The sequence below is a fragment of the Euleptes europaea genome, chromosome 1, assembly GCF_029931775.1.
Source record: "Euleptes europaea isolate rEulEur1 chromosome 1, rEulEur1.hap1, whole genome shotgun sequence".
NCBI lineage: Eukaryota > Metazoa > Chordata > Lepidosauria > Squamata > Sphaerodactylidae > Euleptes > Euleptes europaea.
Window position 1 is genome coordinate 58,628,459 of NC_079312.1, and position 25,937 is coordinate 58,654,395.

A 25,937-nucleotide genomic window follows, 5' to 3' on the forward strand; every position below is an offset into this window, starting at 1 on the left:
TGCCGAAGGGTCTTGCCTGATGACTGCATAGAAATCAGTGAGCCTCTGGCAGTATAGTTGATGTTCATAGATCCTGTAGTAATAGAGAGCCAGCATGGTGTAGACTCTGGCCTGGAGAACCGGGTTTGATTCCCCACTCCTCCACATGAGCGGCGGAGGCTAATCTGGTGAACTGGATTTGTTTCCCCTCTCCTACACACAAAGCCAGCTGGGTGACCCTGGGCTAGTCATACTCTCTCAGCCTCACCTACCTCACAGCGTGTCTGTTGTGGGGAGGGGAAGGGAAGGTGATTGTAAGCTGGTTTGATTCTCCCTTAAGTGGCAGAGAAAGTCGGCATATAAAAACCCAACTCTTCTTCTTCTAATACTTCCTGAGTAGATATGGAGACCAAGTTGGCATCCAGGTTTGTTGCAGCCACTGAGCCCTAGGCTGACCTCTATAAGTGGGCCACTGTTGCTGGTGACTGTATTAGATTAATAGGCTGTTTGGGCAGTTCCAGACAAAATAACTAGTACTGAAGTAAGTTTAGTTTCTTCCAGTCAGTATATTCCAATCTTTTTGATGCCTGGGGGCAGAGATTTTCTCCGGCTTAAAACTGAAAGCATACTTAACAGAAACACTGTCAGCTTCCATAATAAAGGGTAGCCATCTCCTTGATACAAGGGGAAATTGCAGTTGATACTACATCCCTTGCCTTTTGTGCAGCCAGTCAGGGCTCAAGAATGAAAACAATCTTTCTGGACAATAGTGATGCTTTTAGGATTCCTTTTACCTATAGTAGAAGGAATCCCAGTACATCTATACTCCATCCCCTGGCATGATTTCACTGTCCCCCTACTGACAGGGAGGAAAGGTATTGGTGCCTTATAGGACCTCCCCTCCAAGGGCAGAGTGGTAGATGCATCCAATAAGATGACTTCATTTCTCAAGACTTCTTTTGACTCCATTCATAGTACTCAAATTAGGATCACCACTTCAAACTGCACAAAAATAGACTGGCGAGCAGTTCTGTGGCTAGGCTACTTTTTGACCTTATTAAAAATATATTTCAAGCAATCCTGGGTCTGAAATCCCTGGAGGCCCAAGACCTGGGCACTGTTCAAACTAGAAGCTGCTCATGTGTCCTTGGGTACCAGTGATGACATGACAATGGCCTGCATCCTTAATTTTTTAAAGATACCAAAAAATAGTATCAATATCAGGGAAGTCAGAATACCAGACCAGCTTCTCTGCATCTGCATTTGTTACAGGATTCTGAACTGGGAGCAAAAATGCTGTATATAGCATATGAAATTGGCTTAATACCAAGACAGCCCACTGATTGCTTTAACTGATATTATTATCTACTCTGACCCTCAGCAACTTACCCAGGTCTCAGCAGGAAAGTCTTTCCTAATGCCTACTACTGGGAGCCCCTTTCGCTGGAGATAGCAGGGGTTGAACCTGGGAGTCTCTGTGTATGTAAGACAGTTGCTGTACCACTAGGCAACATATCGTTAGATGCGTCATTAAAGCTGGAAGCCAGGCCTACGCAGATTCTAAACCCCACATCTCACCTTCATACATTGGCTAGATTTTTTTTTTAAATGTAGAAGAGCCAACAAAGCATTTGCTTGTTACCTTTTTTGACTGCTTTCCTAGTTTGGGATGCCTGGGGCCTTGAATGAACATTCCTTGGCATGGGACTAGCCTTCGGAAATGGCAATGTGCTGTAATTACAGAGCAGATGCACCAAGCCTTAAAGCCAAAATGAGAATGGGACAGATGCTGAAGCCAACATGGGAAATGACAGTTTCCTCATTCTGCCTTTGACAAGGCAACAGGAATGTGGTAATTAACACTGCAAAAAGTCAGTATGCAGTCCCAAGATTGTCACACCTCAAGCACCAGTAGAATGGAATAGTTACTAGTACTGTAGCATCCAAAACAATGGGTGGGTGGGGAGTGGAAGAGAGAACAAACTAATGGGGATAGGAGCTCTTCTCTCATAAATCACATCCAAAGCAACAGATTTCCTGTGCCAGTCACACATGGTAATAGATGCCTCACCTAAGGTACAAGTCCAAGGCGCTCTTTCCTTACTGCAAAGTATGCAAGTATTCCAAAACCAGACAGAGGGCAAGTTTAACACAGTATGGATTTTCCATGCAAAGATGACTTAGTTTTGCACTTACAGCCTCAAAACTACTTTTACAATATTGACGCATGACTAGAAAACTGAGATCTTAGGAAACTCTACAAACCAAAGGACTGTGATATTTAAATTCACCCTCATAAGTCAAGCAATAGAAATATTTACTCAGAAAGTTACTCTCTGACTAGAGGCGAGATTAAAGGGGAATATCATGATGCACAAGTACTTTAGGAGTAAAATAAATTATATTTAATATTGAAGCCAAGGTAATTGGGAATTTGCTCTTGATTCCTCACCATGTTGCTTGCCCTAGTTGAATACCAAGAGAACTTCCCTGTACAATGTTGTGGTAGCCATTCTAGTATGTAAGAAGAGCCCTGCTGGATCAGGCCAGTGGTCCATCGAGTCCAACATCCTGTCTCACACAGTGGCCAACCAATTTCTCTGGAGGCCCAATGACAGGGCAGAGAGGCCGAGGCCTTGCTCATGTTGCCTCCCGTCACTGGCATTCGGAGGTTGACTGCCTCCAAATGTGGAGGTTCCCTTTAGTCACTATGGCTAATAGTCACTGATAGACCTCTCCTCCATGAATCTAGCCAATCCTCCGTTAAAGCCATAACTTTGGCTATCGCCAGATCCTTTGGCAGTGAATTCTACATTTTTAATCACTCGCCGTGTAAAGAAGTATTTCCTTTTGTCCAGCCTGAATCTACTGCCCAGCAGCTTCACCAGATGCCCTCAAGATCTAGTATTTTGGAAAAGGGCAAAAAAGTTCTCTTTGCAAACGCTCTCCAAGTCATGCATAATTTTACAAACCTCTTATCATGTCCTCCTTGGTCATCTACTGACAGCCAGTTCACAAATTGCATTAAATTGTCAAGGTAGAGAAAAAGGGTAGCGTTATTGTTGCACATGACCCAAGCAACTAAAATGTGCACACCTGGTAGGGGGAAAAAAAATCATGTTTGCTTCATGTAATATACATGTATTTTTCTACATTAATCTTGTCTCAATTTCTATATTACCCCTTGTCAAAAGAAAACTAGTCTCCTGCACTGAAAACGCAGTTCAGCGCCATCTGGTGTACAGCTTAGTCCTGAACCCAATTTATATGCGAAGAGTTTCACACTAACCAGGCATACTATTAAGGGGCTGTCTACAAGGCACCTTTAAGGGACACCACTGCAGATCTGAAGGTAGCATATTGGCAAACGTCCTATCCCTGTACTGAGCCTAGTCAAGCGTGTGGAGTTGCAAACACAATCTTAAATCTGTTTCTGGCAACAAACAGCCACATTGGAAGTTGGCCTATACGGCCCCTTCCAACTCTGTGTATGAAGCACTGTCAAGTAATAACTGACTTATAGCAACCCAGTATGGTTTTCAAGACAAGAGACTAACAGAGATGGTTTGCCAGTGCCTTCCTCTGCATAGCAACCCTGGTATTTCTTGGTGGTCTCCCATCCAAGTACTAGCCAGGACCGACTCTGCTTAGCTTCTGAAATCTAACGAGATCATATTATTTTAAAATACATTGCATTATAAAAATAAAAAGCTCAAGAGGGAAGACCCGGAATTAATAAAAAGTTCAAGTTGTTATAAATGTAATTAAGACACGCCCCAACAGTTGTCCATGTGTCTTCCACTACTCTCTTCCTCACCCAAAAATGGAAGGGAAAGGGCAGGCCTTGTTTTAATGTCTTTGAAAATAAATCACATAAACAACGTGGTAAATATGGTTTCCTACTACTCAACTCCAGAGTACTACCAGCTGGCATTGGAGGAGAAATCCAAGTCTCCTGTTACTGTGCACTGGCCATAATCCGGCGGCTTTGGATTCTTCTTTCTGCCCCAATCCAGACACCATGCAAAAAGCTATTTGCACTTCCCCTGAAAGAAGTTATATTAGGACATAAGAGCAGTCCTGATAGATCAGACTGATAGTCCATCTCATCCAGCATTCTGGTTAGGCACTGGGTGATACAGAACAGTGGACTAGACTGACCACTGGACTGCTCCAGCAGGTCTTTTCATATGTTCTTATACAGTATCTACAGAATGCTTTACAAGCTAGGTGTTGTAAAACGATTTAATGCATAGTGATCTAACCCTGCTTTCTTAGGAAAGTTTTATTTATTTCTACAGCCAGCTTAATATCATTATATTTGAGGTAATTAGTTTAAAAGTCCAAATACATCAGGGAACAGTATCTTTTAAATAGTAGCAGTACAAGAGAAGGGGGTGGGAGCCAGACCAACCTAATTTACTGCTCAATTTAAAAGCCCAAAAACTTTAAGAAATATGGTACAGACATTAAATACAACCAGAAGCAGAACAGACATAAACTTTATTTCAGTTTGGCCTTTTCTACAAGTTGTTAAAAAAAAAGGGAACACATCTGAGGGAAAGCACAGGCTTATAAGCAAATTAATCCCACCCATACCTTTCACCTGCACTAGACTCTACCTGACACTGTAATTTCAGAGGCTCAGAAATTTCAGGGGCCAGAATCACAACTTCTGCGACAACACTGTAAAAAATTCATTGGTTCAAGTTTTTCATCTACACCCCACCTCCAAAATATAAAAGTATAAATTCAAAGACCGGAAGAAACATTTTCCGCCAAACATTTGAACAACCCACTTGTATTTATCCTCTCCGGTTGAGACTTTCAGTGCCAGCAGAAGGCCTCTGTATACACACTTGCCTACCGAGAACTAAAGGCTCCCTTCAGCACATCAATAGAGAAGACTGTTAAGTCACTTTACTAACAGTTTGTCCTTTACACAAGGACCGTGGTTACAGTAAGTACAAGGCACATTATGCCATGGCCTCTCCCAGGTAGTGTACACATCGCAAACAGGCCCTAAAATAATTATTCCAACTTAAAAAAAAAAAAACACAATTTCCAAAAATCATTTCTTGCCCCAATGTTACAAGCCAGTGACCTCCTCCACCCCCTGCCAATTCCCCATCTTTTAAGTGGCTCAGTATGCCCGTTCGACAGCCTTTAGCTCTCCCCCCCCCCATTTTTAAAAAACTTTTTAATTTCCACGTTATAGCGCATCCAGGATGTTGTCGATTTTGGTGATCAGCTCCTGCCGCTTGTTGGAATGCAGCTTCTCGTTCTCTATGTATGTATCCTTCTTCAGCTTGCCAACTACCAGCCGCTCGGCCTCCACAGAGGATTTCAGAACCAGCTCCTTAACTTGGCCATCGAGTTTCTGAATTTCACTGACCTTGAAGAAATTTTTACAACAAACATTATTAGAGAACTGGACAAAACTCAAACCTTACATGCAATGCAATAAAGTTTTAGAACACAGAAGCAGTAAGCTTCCCAACGCACGCTGGAGGCCATTTCTTAAAACTAACAAGCTTCTTCAAGGGTCTCCCCTCTGGTCAATAGCAGATGCGTTGGAACGAAAGCAAACAATGATAAGCCAGACTGTACAACGGCAAAACCCTGAGACTACACCCACATGACAGGCTGAAATAACATTACAGACTCCCCACATTAATTACAGTACTAGATAACATCACTAAACACAGATTCTCAACAGAACTATGAAACTTCAGCAACTATCATGGTTATCTGGGTCTTTATAACTTTCAGAGTATAGCCAGTATATTTTTTTTATTTTGGCTCGTAACTCTTCTTCCGCTAACAGCAGCTAAGTGAACAGAATGTATTAGTGGTCGTCTAATAGCAAGTTATGCCTAAACATGAAGGTAAAAGTGGTCCGTTTTTTCTTCCTATAGATTGGGACAGACAACTGCATGTCTAGAAAAATCTGCTCACATGGCAGGGCTCACAAAAGCGCAGAGAGAAGTAATGAAGACAAACGCCTACAGCAGTGTCAAGCTGGGTAACAATCAGGAGAATGGGATACCTAACAAGCTCTACTCACTGATGGTGGGCAGCAGCACACAGGAGACCTTTCGTTTCAAAGCAGAAAGCGTGCTAGACGGTGGTAGCCAAAACGCTTGTGAATTAGGGATGGGATATGACATGTCACCTATGTTGAGCTACAAACAGCACAAGGATTAGGCCAAGCCTTCTGCCACTTGCATCTTCTCACTAAATAAAAGGGTCTGGCTGAATGGGTAAATGGATCCTGGCCAATGCATCCTAGTCAGCTGGGATGGCCACCAGCTCTGGTTTAAAGGCAACACGTTTATTTCATGACTCTAAGAATTTGGGGGCTTTTCTCCTGGGTTCCCCAAGAGTTTCAGACAAATGCCTGGATCTCAGGGTTCTCTCAAACACCAGGAAGGAGAGACGCCTCCAAGCCAGGGTCTGTTTGTTTGTTTTTTAAATAGTGCACATAAGAAGTAAAACACACTACAGAACAAAATACACTGAAATACACACTATGTCCAGCAGGAGTGACCTGAGAACAACAGCCCCCAAGACCAACAAGAGCAACTGTAAGACAGGCAACAGATTCTTACTTTGTCACACAAGTCAGAGCCTTCGGCCTTCAGTTTTGATTGCAACGAAGATATTTCACTGGTTAAGGCCTTGTGTTCGGTCTCCAGAGATTTTTTGCCACTGTTCAGGGTGGATATATCCCGTGACTGCTTGTACTTATTCACAGATTCATCAAAATGGCGGTACAGACCGAGCCTCTTGTTCACCAGGGTAAGAACTTGCTCTGTAATGCAGGCAACCTTCATCCTAGCTTCTGCCGCTGGATCCTGAAGGACATCAAAGGTTTACCACGAGTGCAAACTTAATGTTATTAACACTTAGAATTCATGCACGGCATTTCAAGGGATTAAACCACTTCACAGGCACTCTCTGCAATCCTTACAACAACCTTATAAAGTAGGTCAGTATTATCTTCATTCTGCAGTGAATACCTGAAACTGAGAAATAGTGGTTTACCTCAGCTCAGGCTCTCACTCACTACACTGGCTAACTGGCACAGCAGGATCATGCAAACTTTACATTTTTTGCCAAATGAGTTGCAGGGGCAAGATTAGACAGGCTTGCAATACAAGATAAACCAGGATATCCACTTAGCCAGGCAGGACAAACTAGGCTGATAGCACCAATATAAAAACAGCCATATCAGTCACTAATGATTAAAGACAAAAGGATTTGGCAGTTATCTGAGTAAGCCTCTGCAAAAGCAAGGTCAGACCTGTTCATTTCTTCACTCCAACAATTTGTACAAGCATTTCAAACAGATTTGTCTTTGGAAAGGAACTATTATTAAGCCTCTGAGCATTACATAAAAGATTACATACTATACCAAAGAATCACAGAATCATAGAGTTGGAAGGGGCCACCACAGTCATCTAGTCCTACCCCACTGCACAATGAAGGAAATTCACAACTACCCCTCCACTCCCAGTGACCCCTACTCCACGTCCAGAAGATGGCAACCCCCACCCAACCCTCCAGGATCCCTGGTCAATCTGGCCTAGAGGAAAAATTACTTCCTGATCCCAAAGTGGCAATCAGCACTACCCAAGTCAAACACTGATGCAAACCTTCCTCCCCCACCCCCCATGATCTGCCTAAGGTCACAGAATCAGCATTGCTGACACATGGCCATCTAGCCTCTGCTTAAAAACCTCCACGGAAGGAGAGCCCACCACTTCCTGGGGAAGCCTGTTCCACTGAAGAACCGCTCTGTTAGAAAGTTCTTCCTAATGTTTAGCCAGAAACTCTTTTGATTTAATTTCAACCCATTGGTTCTGGTCCGACCTTCTGGGGCAACAGAAAACAACTCAGCACGGCCCTCTATATGACAGACCTTCAAATACTTTAAGATGGTTATCATATCACCTCTCAGTTGTCTCCTCTTCAGGCTAAAAATACCCAGCTCCTTCAACACTTCCTCATAAAACTTGGCCTCCAGACCCTTTTCCATCTTTGTTGCCCTCCTCCTTTGTTGCCACTTTCCAGCTTGTCTACATCCTTCTTAAATTAGGGTGCCCAAAACTGAAACCAGAGCAGAGTAAAGCAATACTATTGCTTCACGTGATCTGGACACTATACTTCTGCTAATGCAGCCCAAGATCACATTTGCCTTTTTAGCTACCACATCACACTGCTGACTCACGTTCAGTGTTAGGTCTACTAAGACCCCCAGATCCTTTTCGCACACACTACTGCTCAGATAAGTCTCCCCCATCCTATAATTATGCATTTGATTTTTCCTACCTAAATGCAGAACTTTACATTTATCTCTGTTGAAATGCATTTTACTGGTTTTAGCACAATTCTCCAGCCTGTCAAGATCATCCTGTATCCTGGCTCTGTCTTCTACTGTATTTGCTACCCCTCCCAATTTAATATTGTCTGCAAATTTAATAAGCAACCCCTCTATTCCATCATCCAAATCATTTATCAGTAAATACACAGATTAAAATAGAGAAGGGGAGAATTTTGTAAGCCACTTTGGGACCCCATTGGGGAGAAAAGTGGGGTTTAAATGAAATAACAAATAAATTCAACTGAGTAATAGCTAAAGGGAAACAATGGACCAGAAGACAGATAATAACCAGTCCCCTAAAGTATTTCTTATTTAAAAGTTGGCAGTACAACCTAAAACCAGCAACATTTAGCACTCGGTCACAAATCAACATAAGGCTGTTCAGTGCCAAGACCACAGAAAACAATACATTGGATACTGTGAAGTACTAACAGAACAGAAATGTGACTTAAAACTGTTCCACTGGCTTAAACTGCACTGAAGAGTAAACAAAGATTATTGTCATGCTTGCATGCAGAGCTTGATTAAAAACTTTCTGGTTTCATCCAGCTCCACATCATCACAACATCTGAATGGAGGCCGCCAGGACTTATCCCTAGGTGGGACTGCAGGCTGTAGTGCTAGCAGCAAACCCAATTTGGAACCATAAGGCTCCTGCATGAGGCATTTAACGCTCTTCTGATGGTATCACATTATGTCAATGGAACAAATCCTGCGGATCCAAGTCAATAGGATATATTCTCCTTTCCCCGTCCATTCATTCTCTCTCAAACTTGCATTAGGGTACCTTAGTGATGGAGAAGTCAAGCCTCACATAGAGGATCACGGTAAAAAACAGGATGTAAAAGGCTCCAACTACCAGTAGAGGCTCTTGCAACATCAGGACCTTGTTAAAGTTGTAGTGCACCTACAAAAGACAGAACGGAAAGGGGAGTCAGAGTGCCTTATTACCCTAGCCATTTCAACCTGTATAGGATCCTAAAAACAAAAACAAGCTGCAGCGTCAACAGAACCAGTTCAGAATACAAGCAACAGTAAGGAGGTCAACCATGTCACATTGTAAAAAAAATTAAAAGCCCTTTAGCTTGCAAAGGTCAAGAGCTTCCAAGGCTAGATGAGCAAAAGTGTTATGCTTACCACAATATCCTGGATGTGCTGCTCTACTAAGTTGCTTTTGTGTGCTACAATAACCGGGCGGCCAAATGTGTCCAAGTAGGTATAATGAAGCTCATCTGGAGCCCGGCTGATTTCATATGGACTATCCACATGGATATTCCTGCAGGCAGAGATAGGTACATGAATATTAGCCATCCTCCCCAAAAAGAAACAATCTAAACATATATTCATACACACACAGTGTGTGTGTGGGGGGACACTTCAAATAAAAAAGCAAACTGCAGGACAGGGATGTTGCATGCATCATACCAAGTAGTTATGGCTTTATGACTGACAATCATACGAAGAGTCTTAATAGTCAACAGGCAAATACAACATTAACAACCATATTAATACTTACTTGGCACCTTCTGGAAGAATTATCTTCACGGTCAGTGAGTCTGTAACTTGCTCATCAAACACATGGTCAACAAATCTCATCTTCAGAGCATACTGATCACCTGGGGAACAAGGACAGCCAGTGTCCGTGAATTTTTCTACATCTGAATATGCCAGCAATGGAAGTCACATTGGGTAAAAGAATGGGATTCTAGAGATGCAGTCACAAAAGCCATTAAGTTCCCCTGGAGATGGTTTTAATGCAGGAAGACTGCAACAGAAAAGGGGAAGCTATTCTGCTGTTTTCCCTCTCTGCATAGGGATCCCCCCAAGAGTCTGTCCTTGGCCCTGTTGCATCCTCTCAATTTACGCTGTACTTGAGCGATCTCATCAAATCCTATATGCTGATGAAACCCGGCTCTACCCTTCCCCAAGTCCTTTATTTGTGTGAAGGAGGGGCATTATGACCCAGTGGTAGAACATCTGTTTGTGTGAAAGCTCCCAGGTTCAATCTCCAGTTAAAAAGATCAGATAGCAAGTGACGTGAAAACCCCTGAGACACTGGAGAGCTTCTGCCAATCAGAGCAGACAATGCTGACCTTGGTGGACCAATGGTCTGACTTGATATAAAGCAGCTTCATATGTTCTGCTCTGGACTTTCTTCTTCCATCTAATCCTACATGTCCAATTTCCTGTCTGACATTTCCACTTGGAAATCTCACCACCATCTCAAATTCAGTATTTCCAAAACTGAACTTTCAATCCTTCCCCTGCAACAATCGTCTTCTTCTCTAGTGCACACGGCACATCCACTGACATCATCATGCACCTTACAAAAGAGGAATGAAGTGCTAACATTGTTTTGGGCATGTTTCTTTTTTTTTTTTGTTCCTCATATTTGGCCTGTAAACAGGCTGCATCACTTTCCCTTTCACAATGCTAAAAAAATGACCCTCCATCCATACACAGCCCCAGGAAAAACTCTGGTCTTCTCTGACCTTGACTATCGCTACCTTGTCCTCTTCGGTTTTCCACTGACCTACCTTGATCCCCGCACCTCAATACCCCGCTCTACTAGCAAAATCATTTTCTTCTCTTGCCATTCAGACCACATGATGATTCTCCTTGCTTTTGCCTTTGAAGGCATCCATGCCCCTTGCCTTCTCTTCCCTTTCCTCTCCCATCTTCAAATACATTCAAGTCCAGGTCCTTCACTCCTTCAGCTCCACCACATTCAGCTGTCCAACTGTTTCCTGCTCCCTCAGACATCTTTTGCCTTCTCTTCCTTTCTGCCTCCCAAAACATGTACTTTTTCCATAGGACTTTGAAACAAGCCACCTTTCCTACTCCAATTAATCCTAAGCTGAACAAGTGTGCGTTTTCTCTTGTTTATACCCACCTGTCAAATTTTGGAGTGTGACAGATGTATATATAATTTATTTATATATACATGTATATATAATTTAGGAGTTTTTGAAAGGGATAAGGTGCCAGGGGAGAACAAGAAATTGGAAGCGAGTGATAGAGCTAGAAGAAGCATGCTTGTTTGAATGCTTTGAAGGAAATTATGATAACCATGCAAAGAACAGATACCTTTCAGGCCCAGCCTGCATGGCTTCAATAGTCCTGACAATCATAAGGCTTGGGATGTATAGCTGTGTAGTACTTTGACAGGTAATAATCAACAATGAAAACAATTCTTCACCATCTCAAATGTGACATTCAGCACAGAGGTGCATCCATTGAACCAGATTGATCCCGTTACCTTTAGATACATAATATGCTCCTAATAGCTTGGGATGTTGCTACCTTACCAAGGAAAACCTACCAAGATTAAAGAGGTATTCATAGCTAGGCAGGTTATAACCAATGATGTAGTGGGTCTTCCAGCCCCCAAACAGGGGGAAACGAGGCCGAATCTCCATCTCCACAGAGTCATCCAGGATAAGAAGGTGGCTGGTCGATATATTGCCAATTTCATCTCTGTAATAGACATCCTGAGCAGCGGCAGGAAGAATAGTCTACAAAAGCAACAAAAATAAGCATTTGTGTGCGTTTTCACAAAGACAGGGTAACAGAACACTGACCCCTCCCAAAAATAATTATATATTGATCTGTCCATTACTGGTTTAAAAACTCCCTGGAAAAAGCCCCCCATGACTCCATGACACCAGGGCTTCCAGAGGGAAAATATCACGTGGAAAAGGTTAGATGGGGGATCAAAGGGCTCAGGGTGTTGATCACACCCTTCAAAAGAAAGAGCAAGAGAGAGGACAAGACTTCTTGCATCCAGTTGCCCAGCTCAATTTTTGCTTGGCTCCTCCCTCCCACATTCAGCAGAAGGAATGGAAAAGAGAGCAAGGTTCTCTTTCTACAAACAGCAGCAGTTAAGAGGACGTTTCTAATAACACAAGGAAGAAATGTGAAACAAAGGTACAACGAACCTTAAAAGATTTCACAGAAGATATTCCACTGTCTGGCTGCCTTTGGTAGTCGTATCGAGAGAAAGGCCCTTTGAGCACAGCTCCTGTATGCTTTAAGTCAATAGTCTCTTCGACGGCAATATTACCCCAGTGTGAAACTTCAATGACACGTGTCATACTTGTGATAGTTAGGAAAGGGCTGTTGTTTTCATAGTGTACCTTAAGGGTGTCCTAAATAGAGAAAAATATAATGAAGAAACTGAACATTCTAAAAATTCTTTCCTTATTTAGCTGTCAAACTAACCCTTCATTTACAGTACAGTTTATAGCAACAGGAGCCCTGTGGTGCAAAGTGATAAGCTGCAGTACTGCAGTCCAAGCTCTGCTCACAACCTAAGTTCAATCCTGAAGGAAGTCAGTTTCAGGTAGCCGGCTCAAAGTTGACTCAGCCTTCCATCCTTCCAAGGTCGGTACCCAGCTTGCTGGGGGTAAAGTGTAGACAAATGGGGGAGGCAATGGCAAACCACCTTGTAAACACAATCTGCCTAGTAAACACTGTGATGGGATGAAAATTCACATTGTCACCATTTCTCAAAGGACAGCATATGCAGAGGAGCTCTATATCAGGACCACAAGATGTCACTTTGTCACACCCTTATAATTTTGTATGTGGTGGGCACCGTGCCCTGTATCCTTTTCAGCATTACTCTTATTTTAAGTAAAAATACCTCTTTTGTATCCCAAGCACAAAGCATTGGCTGTATGTTTCTCCTGTTCCAGCTCAACATAGAACAACCCATGCCTTACGCTAAAGTTTACACAGACATCTATTTGGGGTGCTTCATCCTTGAGAATTTAAAACAATTCAAATCAGGAGTAGCTTTTCCCATAATGAGGCCCGCAGGCATTCCAATTTAAAGGTGCTATTATAAACTATGAGGTAGGGCACTACTGAGGAATATTTCCCTATGGAAAGTCATGCACTCTGTGAATGATCAGAAGAGCACCAAGTGATTCTTGAGCTTATTTAAAAGTGGCAGAATTGAAAGAAAAGTCAAAGAGCAAGCATCATTGATCAAGAGGCTACAGATTGGCACACAAATCACACCCTCTTATAGTGACTCTGCACACACACACAATGATTTTGACAGCACCAGTGTGTGCATTCAGCTACAACAAGATATAAGAATCTGAAACAACCCAGCCTGGAAGACTGATGAATATGCATTACTGTGGTGGCTTTCTGTGTTCAAGTCCCACATGATACTCAGAGATCTCACCATGTCTTAAACTGACAAGCAATCAGGCCTTTGCTACACAGGCTCTCAGGGTGGTGCTTCCAGAGCCAGCATGGTGTAGTGGTTAAGAGCGATCAACTCTGATCTGAAGAACCAGGTTGGTTCCCCCACTCCTACATATGAAGCCTGCTGGGGGACCTTGAGCTAGTCACAGTTCTCTCGGAACACTCTCAGCCTCACCTACCTCACAGGGTGTCTGTTGTGGGGAGGGGAAAGGAAGGAGATTGTAAGCCAGTTTGATTCTCCTTACAAGGTAGAGAAAGTCGGCATATAAAAACCAACTCTCCTCCTCCTCCTCATGTGCTATATTTAAAAACAGGCTTTACACATTTTCTGCATTCCAAGTATTCCATCTTCATTAATTATTTATTGTGTTTTTAACAACAATGTATTATGTAAAACACTTGGAACATTCATATTTTATTGTATTTTGTGAGGTGGCCAGATCACGACTTACCAAGAGAGCTTTCTATAAATAATGTTATTGCAAAAGCTTCATTTCTCACATGATTTTTTTCTTAAAGTTAGTAGGGAGATCATACAGTGGACATACAATTGGTTCTAGAGGACTCTTTGAAGCTACAGCTGACTATAACTGCCTGTTGAATCTTGTCCATCTAGCTCATAGCCTCAGTGGTGAGCCAGATGCCTATGTAAAGCCACAAGCAGGGCAAATTGTAACAGCCCTCCTGTTTGTCACTGGCATCAGGAAAACAGAAGTATGCTGCATCTGAGCATGGACATTCCAGTTAAATAGAACTTCCATCTTCAGAGGCAGTATACCTACAATGTTAATGCTGAGAAACAGCATCGGACAATGAATTCTATACTTACACAAAACACAGGCTAAGAGCCAGCTGCATTCTATTATGGGAATGCACCCATTCCCACCTTGAAGGTAGGGATAGTGATCCCAAAATTATTGTTCCACATGCACAAGCCACTGGAGGAGGGCAGAGCATGACTGGAATAAGGATCATGAAGGATGCAAATCTTTCTGGTTGATTGCAAATGGCACTAAACCCATAAAAAGCTAGGCCAACCACACAGGCTACTTTGGGCCAGTATCATACTGAAAGTGAACAAGTCTAGAAACCGCAGCCTTAACACAATCTTCCTACTCCTTCAGCTTCTCTTATGATAGATACACGAGGGTATGCGCCACACACCTGGCAGAATTTGACAATTACTGCAGTGCCTGAATAAGAAATGTTGTTATGTAAAGGTTGTGTTGTGCTTTGGGTCTGGGAATATTGTCTATGGAAGAAAAAGTAGATCTTACAGCCTTATGTAGATTTTGAGGCATAAGACAAACGAATAAAACGGATGGTCTCATGTAGCCATGACAGCTAAACACTTTTCAGGTTCTGCAGGTTCTGTACTTGCATATGGACCTCTGAAAGCAGCACATACATAGCCTTGTGAAAACACAGCCTGAATTCTTCAAGAACTGAAACATTTTTACTTCACATGCTAGAACTTTGACCAATTGGAAAGGGAACAAAGGCAGCACCCAAACCACTCCATTCCTTGCTAGCCTTTACTTTTTGTTCCATCGTCTACCTATAACCCCCACACACAATAGAATCATACAGCCTGTGTTTTGTGAAGCACCTAGCATGTAACTGGTACTACAAAAGTAATAAACAGTAATCCCAGTTACAGAGTGACCTTATTCCAGATGTGCCTTTTCAGATTAACTACTGTAACCAGTCAGATCACAACCTGCCAGTTTAGGGACTGAACAGCATTTATAGGATTAGTTGCTAAAGAGAAACAGGTACATTTCAGGAATGTTTTCTGCAATCCTGGTTAATGGACATTAATTTGCAGTTTACCTCACTATATGGTGGTGTATCTTTGAAGGGTCCATATTCAATCATGTCTTCTGACCGGCTGGGATTGCCTAGCTTGGTGTAGCTTTCCACATTCCTTGAAGCCAGTTTCACACGAGTAGTTTGGGTCTTGGTTGGGTATGGAGAATAAAAATAGTGATTGCCCTCAAAAATTACAAACTGTTTCTCTGCCTGGGTGATGTGCGTAGGATACGGCTGCAGGACATGAGTGAAAACTGTTTCAACAGATAAGCGAATTTTTGCTCCTGGAGCCAGAGGAGATGGCAGTTTTACAGTGAAGAATCTTCCACTGAAAAGGAACAAAAAGCAGATAAAACAGTCAGGCTTTGCAGGCCTGAGTCACCTACAAGTATAGATACAAGTTCACAAAGAAACACTCACTAAAGGAAATATCTTCTCTCTCCTACTCGAAGGCCAACTTTGCAAGTGCACTGCTATGGATGCTCAAGACTGTCTTCCTATTCTACATTCCTAGCTCACACCACCTGGGCCAGGATTATTCCAAATGGCAACTCTGCCTAGTCAGCAATCAGGACATGAGAGTCAGACTCTAAGGATTTAGGCAAAGTATTTACAATTTAAAATATTCAAATGTGAATGCAAAAGTATTCAGTAGCAATTACTTTCCACATCCAACTAACAATTCCAGATTATAAACAGCAAACAGGAACAACAATAAACTGCTGTACTTCCCAGAATCAGGAAGCAATCACACTTGCACTGCAATTGCCAACTTGCATATCTTTTTTAATTAAAAAAAACACACTGGTACATGAAATATCAACCTTTCAGTGTCTGCAGTCTTGCCAAGTGACACATCTCTGATCACTTGATAGTATAGCATCCATCTCTTAATATATTATGATTTTAGGGCCACTTCACACTTTAAGGTGTATACTTCAATGTACTCTGTGTGAATACAAACTGGCAAACTTGTTTATTGTACAGATACACTTTTCAGGGAGCCAGATTGGCTGGCAAACTTGTTTATTGTACAGATACACTCTTCAGGGAGCCAGATTGGCTGTGGCTCTGTTTAGTGATTTTTTCCTTCATCACATAAATGGTCATTTCATATATTATATCCCAGAGTGAAACTCACCTTTTACTTTTAACCTTTGTCTCCTTCACCTCCAAAGTATTCTCCTCCTCTTCTTCACCTTTCACCTGTTCCAAAGAACATTAAAGTCTAGTCAACGCCACCATTTATAAATTCCCACAATAAAATCACTGAATTAGTCAGGAATAATGCATGATGTGTATTTCCTATTAGAAGAAAGCAAGGGATTCAAAATTCTAAAGCGAGCACAATTTTAATTGATGACATACATGCTAACATTTAGCTATCCAATAATTAACAATATGGAGCACACTTTAGCTCTGTATTACCTAAAAGTAACTTCTAGAGATGTCTGGCAAATCTTTGAGACTCTTCTACTAGTTTTCAAAACAAGAAAAATAGTTCATTGAATAGAGGTATTCAAAGACTTACACTTAACTGGAGGTCTTTGGAAAGAGCTGCTTGAAAAGCAGCCACCAGCTAACCAAAATAATGGTGTAAGGTATAATTTTGTTCCCCCTCCACTGAAATCAGAAAAACACACTTCTGATTTCTGCTTTTCTGACAGAACTCCCAAAGCTTACAGAGCAAAATAACACACCTGGCAACCCTAGGCGTTTTCATTTTGGGCCAAGCAGACTAAAAGAAAAATGGATGTACATGATGCTGCATGGTTCTTTCGAGGAATGAGGAGTTAAAGGTGTGACTAGGGAATAATCATCCTTAGAACCAGACTTTACATGGATCCAAACAAAAAACTACCATGTATATTATTCAATATTGCACTAAGTTTACTCTTAAAACTATCAACAATATCTTTTGGTTGCACTTTTAATACACATAGTACTTTGAGGCTTCACCACAATTCTAAGTAGATTTCTATTATTTTGCAGTTCATGTGATGATGACTCACCCAAGGATTCCTATGTTACCATCTGAGGGATTTGTGATCAGGTGCGCTCTGTGAGTTCTGTATTCAGAACTTTTAATTCCCAGACATGCAAGGTCAGAGGGGACAAGAGTGGGCAAAGGTATAATTTTAGTCTGCCCTCGCTGAAATTGGGGGGGGGGAGACACATTCCAGATTTAAACACTTTTACCAACCTGAAACAGCTCTAGCTGCTATTTGCCCCACTGGGGAAAGTTGCATTTGGTTACACTAAGTTTCCTCAACAGGGCAAACAGAAGGTCCTGGTGATGTTCAGGTTGGGAAACAATGAGTGGGGGGAGGCTTAAGCCCCCTTTCCCCAGTGTCCTACTCCTAATCCAAATCAGCAGTGCACGGATATGGGAATTAAGTTCTGAGCATGGAACTCCCAGTGCATGTCTGATCAAGAGCAGCAACGTGGGAGACAAAGACTTTGGTGCTGAGATAGGTCTGAAAACAGGAACCAGCAAAGGCCATATACCCACTAACCCAGCAGCATACCAGCAAGCAAACAGACTGCAGAGCAATCCTATGGACTCCTACAAGGAAGGAAACTCCATGGAACTCAGGACTGACTTCGTAATTAAATATGTTTGGATGTGACTGTAAGTCACATGCCAAATTTGGCTTTAGGGATGGTAAATGGAACTAGGCCGTTCCTCCCATTCAACTTGAGCAACTCTTTTGGCTACCAGATGAAGGACCAAAGTCTCTGTCCACTTTCCTTACCACACTCCCATCTCCGCTTCACACCACCCAATCCCCTCCCTTCCCCCATAAGCTGATCAAACAAACTCTGAGCAGCTCTGTCAGCAGTATTTTAAAATGGAAACTTTTTAATGAAAATCAGGCAGGGAAAAAACATCCAGAAGGTGGACAGAATGCAAAGGCAGAGGAATTTTCGATGCAGCTATTGTAAGGCTATAATATATGCCAACATACTGGAATAGAGAAGGGGCACTGAGCTAGAACGTTCATTTATTTACCTACTTTATTTATACTCTGCCTTTCCCCCAGTGGAGACCCAAAGCAGCTTACAGCATTTTCTCCTCACAACAATCCTATAAGGTAACTTAGGCTGAGAGCCAAGGTCATCCAACAAGCTGCAATGGAAGAGTAGGTGTTTGAACCTGCAGTCTTCTTCATCCCAGTTTGAAACTAACCACTAGACTGGGGGGTGGGGGAGAGAAGACAAAAAGATGTAGATGTCCACTGAATGGTCACTGCGAAGTCTCTGCATACAGCCAAGCCTGCTAGTTTCTCATACATTCCCTAAAAGCAATCTGCTTTTCAAAACTATTCATCCTCAAATAGTAGAGATGGCTTTCTTTCTCAAGCTTCAATTCATATTTGTAGCCATTCAAAGTTCGGGATGCAGCTTCCTTATTAACTTGTAATCACAATAACAGAAACCCTTTAAAAGGTCTTTTGTACAGGCTTTCAAACACCCCAAGATCACATTTACTGACATCTTCAAATACCCCAGCCGACTAAGAAGCATAGATAGTGCAAAATGCTAAGAAACTGCTGAAAAAATTCTCTTGCCTGCAGCCTGTGAGTACCGCTAACCACAGGCTTTGTAAACTGTCATGCGTATAACATTTTACAGACATGCCTCGAGATCCACGCCTCCCTCCCTCCAGGTTGTTACTGGCTACACTCTGATTGAAGCACTTATGCTTACGTGTCAGCATTCGCCAGGCCACTACTACAACAGCAATTCACAAGAGAACCGACAGTCAGCAGGAAGAGAAGTAAAGGAAAGTGATAAACCAAATCATCACTTTGCACATTACTTACTTAGAGAGACACGTTGGCAAAATCCAAAATCAGTTTACATACAACAGCTGGCGTTCTCTCCCCCATCCCCCAATAAATGCTATTTTCCTTACACTGTGTTCCTAGGTAACATAGGACTCTATGCAGACAGCTTCAGGGAGCCACATTTCTACTGAATCAACAAAATTTAGTTATGTTCATAGCTTCAATCTTTACCATACTACCGAAACCAGAAGGCTAGCTTCCTGATCTCTCTCCAATGCCATATGCCAGTGCAATGTACAGCTTACAATGTCTGACTAGGATCTGGGAGACTCATAATCAAATCCCCACTCTGCCATGGAAGCTCATCCTGTGAACTCGAGACAGTGACTCTCTCAGCCTAACCTACTTCACAGGGTTGTTGTTAGGATACAATGGAAGCGGGGAGAACATGGAAGTGGGGAGAACAATGTTGTTAAGCCACTTTAGATCCCCATGGGGGATAAAAGCGGGATAGGTGTATCTAAATAACAGTGTTTCTTCCACTCACAGACTGCATCCTAGCAGACCATATATTGCGCATGAAAAGAGAAGGGACCAGGCACCGCCATCATCACCAGCACCTCACTCAAAAACCAGTCAGTTACCCAGCACAGTACTGATACATGGGCATGAAACCATTGTGGAACTTGCATTTTAAAAATCACTACCTTTTCTTTTCCTTTCCTCCCTTAGAAGCTCCTTGATCCATTGATCTTGAGCAGCCCATATCTAGTGTTGGAGGGATATAAGGACTGGAACAAATCTTGCCACTGACAATGTAGCCTTGGGGTCCCTGTCGCTTAGTAAAAAAGGCATTATGTCAGTCACAGAGGCATTGGGTTTGTATATTAAAAGGGGGGAAATATAGTGCGATCGAAGTCCCTCGTCAAAGCGGCCGTCCAAAAGGGCATGGGCTAATGAGTCAATGGAGCCAGAAGAGAAAAATCACTACCAGTACCCCCCTCCAAAAAAAAAAAAAAAAAAGAGGAAGCAACGGAAGATATAGACCAAGGGAAATTAATGCCACACTGGGAGAAAACGGGGAAAGTGTCGCCACGGGGCGGGGAGGTGGAGGAACGCTAAACAACACACCAAATTAGTGGTGCAATGTGCATTCAGAAGTGACAGGCCCGCCATAAGTGGGCCTGTGCAGCATCTTCATGCAGAGAGAGGGAGGGAGAGAGGGAGGGAGGAGGTCCGGCCTTGAAACAGTCGCAGGGGGGAAGGCATGGAGGGGCGCGAGAGGGAGAGACGACGAGTCCCCAAAGGGCTCACCTGCACCCCCAGGTACGCCAGGCGGCTCTCCAGGCCGGGGTCCAAAGCCAGCAGGAAGGAGGCGGCAGCCCCGGAGCTCCCCGCGGGGTTGGCCAAGCTCAGCTCGGCCGTCACTTTGGCCAGGTGCGTGCCGAGGTCGATCGTCCGCTTCACCTCTTCGTGGAGCAGCTCCGGGGCCGCCGAGGCGCGCCCCAAGCAGAGGAGGAGGAGGAGGAGAAGGCCGGCGAGGCGGGACGCCATGGCCGGCCACGCTGAGAGACGAAGCCGCGGGCCAAACCGGATGCACTCGCTCCGCGGCGGCAGCGCTCATTCATCAGGAGGGCACAAGATGGCGCCCCCCACGCTGAGGGGAAAGACAAGATGGCGACCCCCAGCGAGCAACCGGCGCCCGAGATGGGCGCGCGAGCAGCTATAGGACCCCTCCCTCCGTACGCCCCGCCCACTGAGCCCACGTGATCGAGGCAGCTCTGCGGACGCCTGCGTGCAAATGAAACGTCGAAGCGAATGTCGTTTGGGTGCGTCAGACTGCGGTGCTGGCGGCGTCGCAGCCGTTCAGAACAACCAAGGCAAAACCTTGGGCATTTGCAGCGCAAATGTAGAGTCAAGAAAAGGACTGAGCCTATTTCTCTCTCTTGTCTAGTCGTCTAAAATCTTAAGATACGGATTTCAGCTTGTGGGAGGTACCAACCAGGATTTAGAGACATATTAGCATAAGAACATAAGAAAGGCCCTGCTGGATCAGACCCAGGCCCATCAAGTCCAGCAGTCTGTTCACACAGTGGCCAACCAGGTGCCTCTAGGAAGCCACTAACAAGATGAGTGCAGCAGCACCATCCTGCCTGTGTTCCACCGCACCCAATATAATAGTCGTGCTCCTCTGATACTAGAGAGAATAAATATGCAGCATGACTAATATCCATTCTAACTAACAGCCATAAATACCCCTCTCCTCCATGAATATGTCCACTCCCCTCTTAAAGCCCTCCAAGCTGGCAGCCATCACCACATTTTGGGGCAGGGAGTTCCACAATTTATGCATTGTGTGAAAAAATACTTCCTTTTATCTGTTTTGAATCTCACCCTCCAGCTTTAGCAGATGACCCCGTGTTCTAGTATTATGGGAGAGGGAGGAAAAACGTCTACCTGTCCACTCTCTCCAAACCATGCATAATTTTATAGACCTCTATCATGTCTCCCCTCAGCCGCCTTCTTTCCAAGCTAAACAGCCCTAAGCGTCTTAACCGCTCCCCATAGGACAGTTGCTCTAGTCCCTTAATCCTTTTGGTTGCTCTTTTCTGTACCTTCTCAAGCTCTGTAATATCCTTTTTTAGGTATGGTGGCCAGAACTGTACACAGTATTCCAAGTGTGGTCTCACCATAGATTTGTACAAGGGCGGTATAATATCAGCAGTTTTATTTTCTATTCCTCGTCTAGTTATAGCCAGCATGGAATTTGCCTGTTTTACAGCAGCCGCACACTGGGTTAACATCTTCATTGAGCTATCCACTACCACCCCAAGATCCATTTCTTGGTCTGTCGCTGCCAGCACAGATCCCATCAGTGTATATGTGAAGTTGGGATTTTTTGAGGGCACTTGTTTGTGAGCGTTTTCCAAAACTGAGTCTTGGAACTCAGTGCTAGTTCTCAAGGAATGCTAACTAAAATAACTTTAAAACAACATTGTAGTGTGTCTGTTAGAGCACTTATTTTTTCAGTTATCAAAAAAAAATTGTTGCTTTTATGCTGCTTTGTTATTTTATGCTGGCCAATGGCCGTAACAATAAATTACTAGTTGGCATCAAATTACTAGCTTCTATTCTGCACTTTTGCACTGCTATTTCAATAGTTATTTAATTCATTCATACCCCGCTTTTCTCCCCTATGGGGACCTAAAGTGACTAACATCATTCTCCTCTATTTTATCCTCATGACAACCCTGTGAGGTAGTTTAGATTGAGAAAGTGTGATTGGCCCCAAGGTCTCCCAGTGAGCTTCCATGGCAGAAGGGACTTGAATCTGGGTCTCTCAGATCCTAGTCTGATACTCTTTTAACCACGCTAGCGCAATAGGAATTCAATTGTATAGGTTTTATAGTTTTATAGGTATCTATTCTATTTTTTTCTGTTTAGGAAAAAATACAAAGGCATAGTAGTAATAAAAGTTCATAATGAATCCCATCTTGATAGGAAAGTGGCAGCTGTCCTATAGTTCCTTTGCATTTGGTAAGAGTATTCCCAGAAAGATGGAAGTATTTATTTACTTTATTTATGCACCTAATTTCTCCCCAATGGGGCCTCAAAGTGGCTTACACGGTTTTCTCCTTCATTTTATCTTCACAACAACTCCAGTTAGTCTGTGACAGAGCGGCTGGTCCAAGGTCACTCAACATGTTTCCATGACACAGTGAGAATTCATACCTGGGTCTCGAAAATCCTAACCACTACAATCGGGTGGCTCTTTGTAAATATTTATATACTTTATTATTTATTTAAGAATATCTAGCCTTTCAGTTTAAGCTCTACAGACAGCTAAGAAAAAGAGTTAAGAAAAGAAAATTAAGATCAAAACATTAAAAACACCAAACTAGAGTTAAACGAATGATAATAGTGGAAGTATATATAATCTGTTAAAGCCTAGGAGAAAATATTTTTATCTGGTGCCAAACAAGGGTCAACCAAATGACTCAGGGCCACCACTGAGAAGGTCCTGTCTTCAGTTTTATTTATTATATTTTTAAAAACCTATGCTACCTTTCTACCCAAATAGGATCCCCAAGCAGCAACCATCAAAACACTGAAATAGCATTTAAAATTAAGTATATATAAAGCAAGCCCTGACCTGGATGGCCCAGGCTAGCCTGATCTCGTCAGATCTCAGAAGCTAAGCAGGGTCAGCCCTGGTTAGTATTTGGATGGGAGACCACCAAGGAAGTCCAGGGTTGCTATACAGAGGAAGGCACTGGCAACCCACCTCTGTTAGTCTCTTGCCTTGAAAACCCCATAAGGGGTCGCCATAAGTTGGCTGCAACTTGACGGCACTTTACACACACACAGATATATAAAGCAAACAATTCAGTAAAAATATAAATACACACACACACTTAAGAGAAGCAATAATAGTTATGTGAGGTGTGCTAAGCAAAACACAAGTTTCACCCCTAGTGGAAGGCAATGATTGAGGAAGACAAATTAATCTCCATGGGAAGGCAGTTCAAAAGTTTTGCGGCCACTACTGAGAGGCCCTTTCTCGGGTTGCCACCTGTCTAGCCTCAGGTTGCAGGGGCACCCAAAGCAGGGTCTCCAAAGATAACCAGAATGGACAGGTAGGTTCATATGAGAGCTGGAAGTCCTTAAAGTATGCTTGCACCAAGCTAGCAGGGCTTTAAAGATTAATACCAGTGCCATGAAAAAACTCCAGAAGCAAATTGGGAGCCATGTAGATTGAACAAGTCTGGGGTGGTATGGTCCTGATGACCCACTGCAGTCAACATTCTGGCCACAGCATTCTATATCAACTGTAGCCAGGAGAGTTTTCAAGGGCAGCCCCACATAGAGTGCATTGCAGTAATCTAATTTACCACGCCTCCCGTTTAGCTTGTACTAGCTAGTGCGTGGACAATATTTTGCACTTTTGAGCTATTGCGCTCAAGGGATGGCGAGCTCAGCTGCTGCCCTTTCCCTTTAATGCTGTTTGGAAAGTGGGGCCAAACAGGCATGGTACGTTTACAGTCTTTGATTGTTCAAATTACAAGAATGTTTAATAAACAAAAAGAGTTTGCATGCTCTGTGCAGGCTGAGCAAAGATATAAAGAAAAGATGAAACCATGCAATCTTCTAAACCCTAAATTCTATTTGTAACCTAAACAATGTTGAATTAGGATAGGGTAGTGATTCTTGAAGTTACAATGCAGCTTTAGTAAACAAGTCAGAGATATGCTACACTCAAGATGGCTTACTTTAGATCAAAATGGCTTACCATTTTGTACTGTAAGTACAAACATAATTTTAACAGCTCCCACTCAAGTCTCTGATGTCTGCTGAATACGAGGAAGAGTAACTAAAGACTCTTAGTTTAGACATAACGGCAGCATATTGCAACATCACATTAGAAAGTCTTTGTCTTTGCACTGAAGGTCAAAGGTGGGGAGTTTGGCATATATAGTTGGGAAGAATAGAGCCACCTCTGTCCAAGTGCAGGGAGAAGTGGAATCTGCTGTTAATGTCCAGGCAACCCAAATGCTAATATAATGGCAGACTTTTACTGGATTATATTGCCAAACAGACCATCTGGACATTTATAGTGCAATATGAAACAGAGTTACACCCTTCTCAGTGCAATCTTAAGAACACTTTACTTGGAATAAGCCCTACTGAACAGACCTATTTAGGATTGCTTGCTGAAAGTCCCCTGAAACCAATGGGCTTGAAAAAGTATAACTGCACCAAGGACAGCACTCTTAAAATCCTTCAACATCTACATCTGAAGCATAGCTCATAATCTGGACAGTCTCTGGAATATTGGAAGGGTGACAGGTTTCATCTGTTAGTAAAGCCAATGAAGTAATGAATACTTTTCTGTACATTTCATGGCTTCTCATTCTACTGGAACAGCCTAAATTTCACATGCAGCTCTATCTTTCACAGATTTTGCCTCAGACTACTTCTGGGTAAAGAAGGTAGTATTATTTATGCAGAGAATTCATGGCAGGAGGATCAGCCTCTTTGCCTTGGTGGGTTCTCAAGGATACTTAAGAACCCCCTTACATCCCTGCCCTCAAGTTCATGAAGTTACATCTTGTTTTGCTTTGTTTCCAGGAAGAAAGGGTGGAGATGTCTGGGTTGCTATTATTGTACTATTTTAGGTCACATCAAGGGAGATTTGTATTTCAGCATTAGATTTTTGAAATATGTGTCATTTTCTAAAATAGCTTTGTTTTGTTCCTTGTGTGGAATAATTAGGCGTTTTCTGCCGAGTTTTACTGGACAAAAGCAGGATACAGCAACTGGGCAGGCAGTTCAGGTGGTGTCTCCTGGCACTCTGTAGCCCAGATGTTGCTGGCTTGCAGGAGAGAAGGCAATACAGAATACAGAAAAACACAGGTGAATTGCCTTTCGTCCATATACATACAGGAATCTGCGCAAGAGATTTAACTTTGTCCTCCCCCGCCCATCATACTGGCTAGTATATCTTAGGGTTACCAACCCCATTGAAGTCCCTCCCCTCTCCAAGCCCTGCCCTCCTCAGGCTCCACCCCCAAATCTCCAAGTGTTTCCCAACTCGGAGCTGGCAACCCTAGATGACACCCTTCCCCACTGCAAGAAAGCAGATGGGTTTCTCACTGGATTAATTGGGACATACTTCTGAGTAAGCATGCATAAAATTAGGCTGCCTGGATCTATCTTTAGAGAGACGAACCCTTGTCTTCTAATCAACT

At 43.0% G+C, this 25,937-nt stretch overlaps 1 protein-coding gene across 1 annotated transcript; it reads right to left on the minus strand.

Moving 5' to 3' along the window:
- Positions 1-5,170: 5,170 nt before the first annotated feature.
- Positions 5,171-20,757, minus strand: RPN1 (ribophorin I). The gene is made up of 10 exons (XM_056861089.1): positions 20,503-20,757; positions 16,539-16,603; positions 15,419-15,725; positions 12,304-12,513; positions 11,688-11,880; positions 9,882-9,981; positions 9,503-9,641; positions 9,153-9,272; positions 6,591-6,836; positions 5,171-5,374 (listed from the first exon to the last, which is right to left on the minus strand). The coding sequence occupies exons 1-10, from the start codon at positions 20,740-20,742 to the stop codon at positions 5,192-5,194; spliced, it is 1,803 nt and encodes a 600-aa protein (XP_056717067.1). The 5' UTR covers positions 20,743-20,757; the 3' UTR covers positions 5,171-5,191.
- Between the last annotated feature and the right edge of the window lie 5,180 nt (positions 20,758-25,937).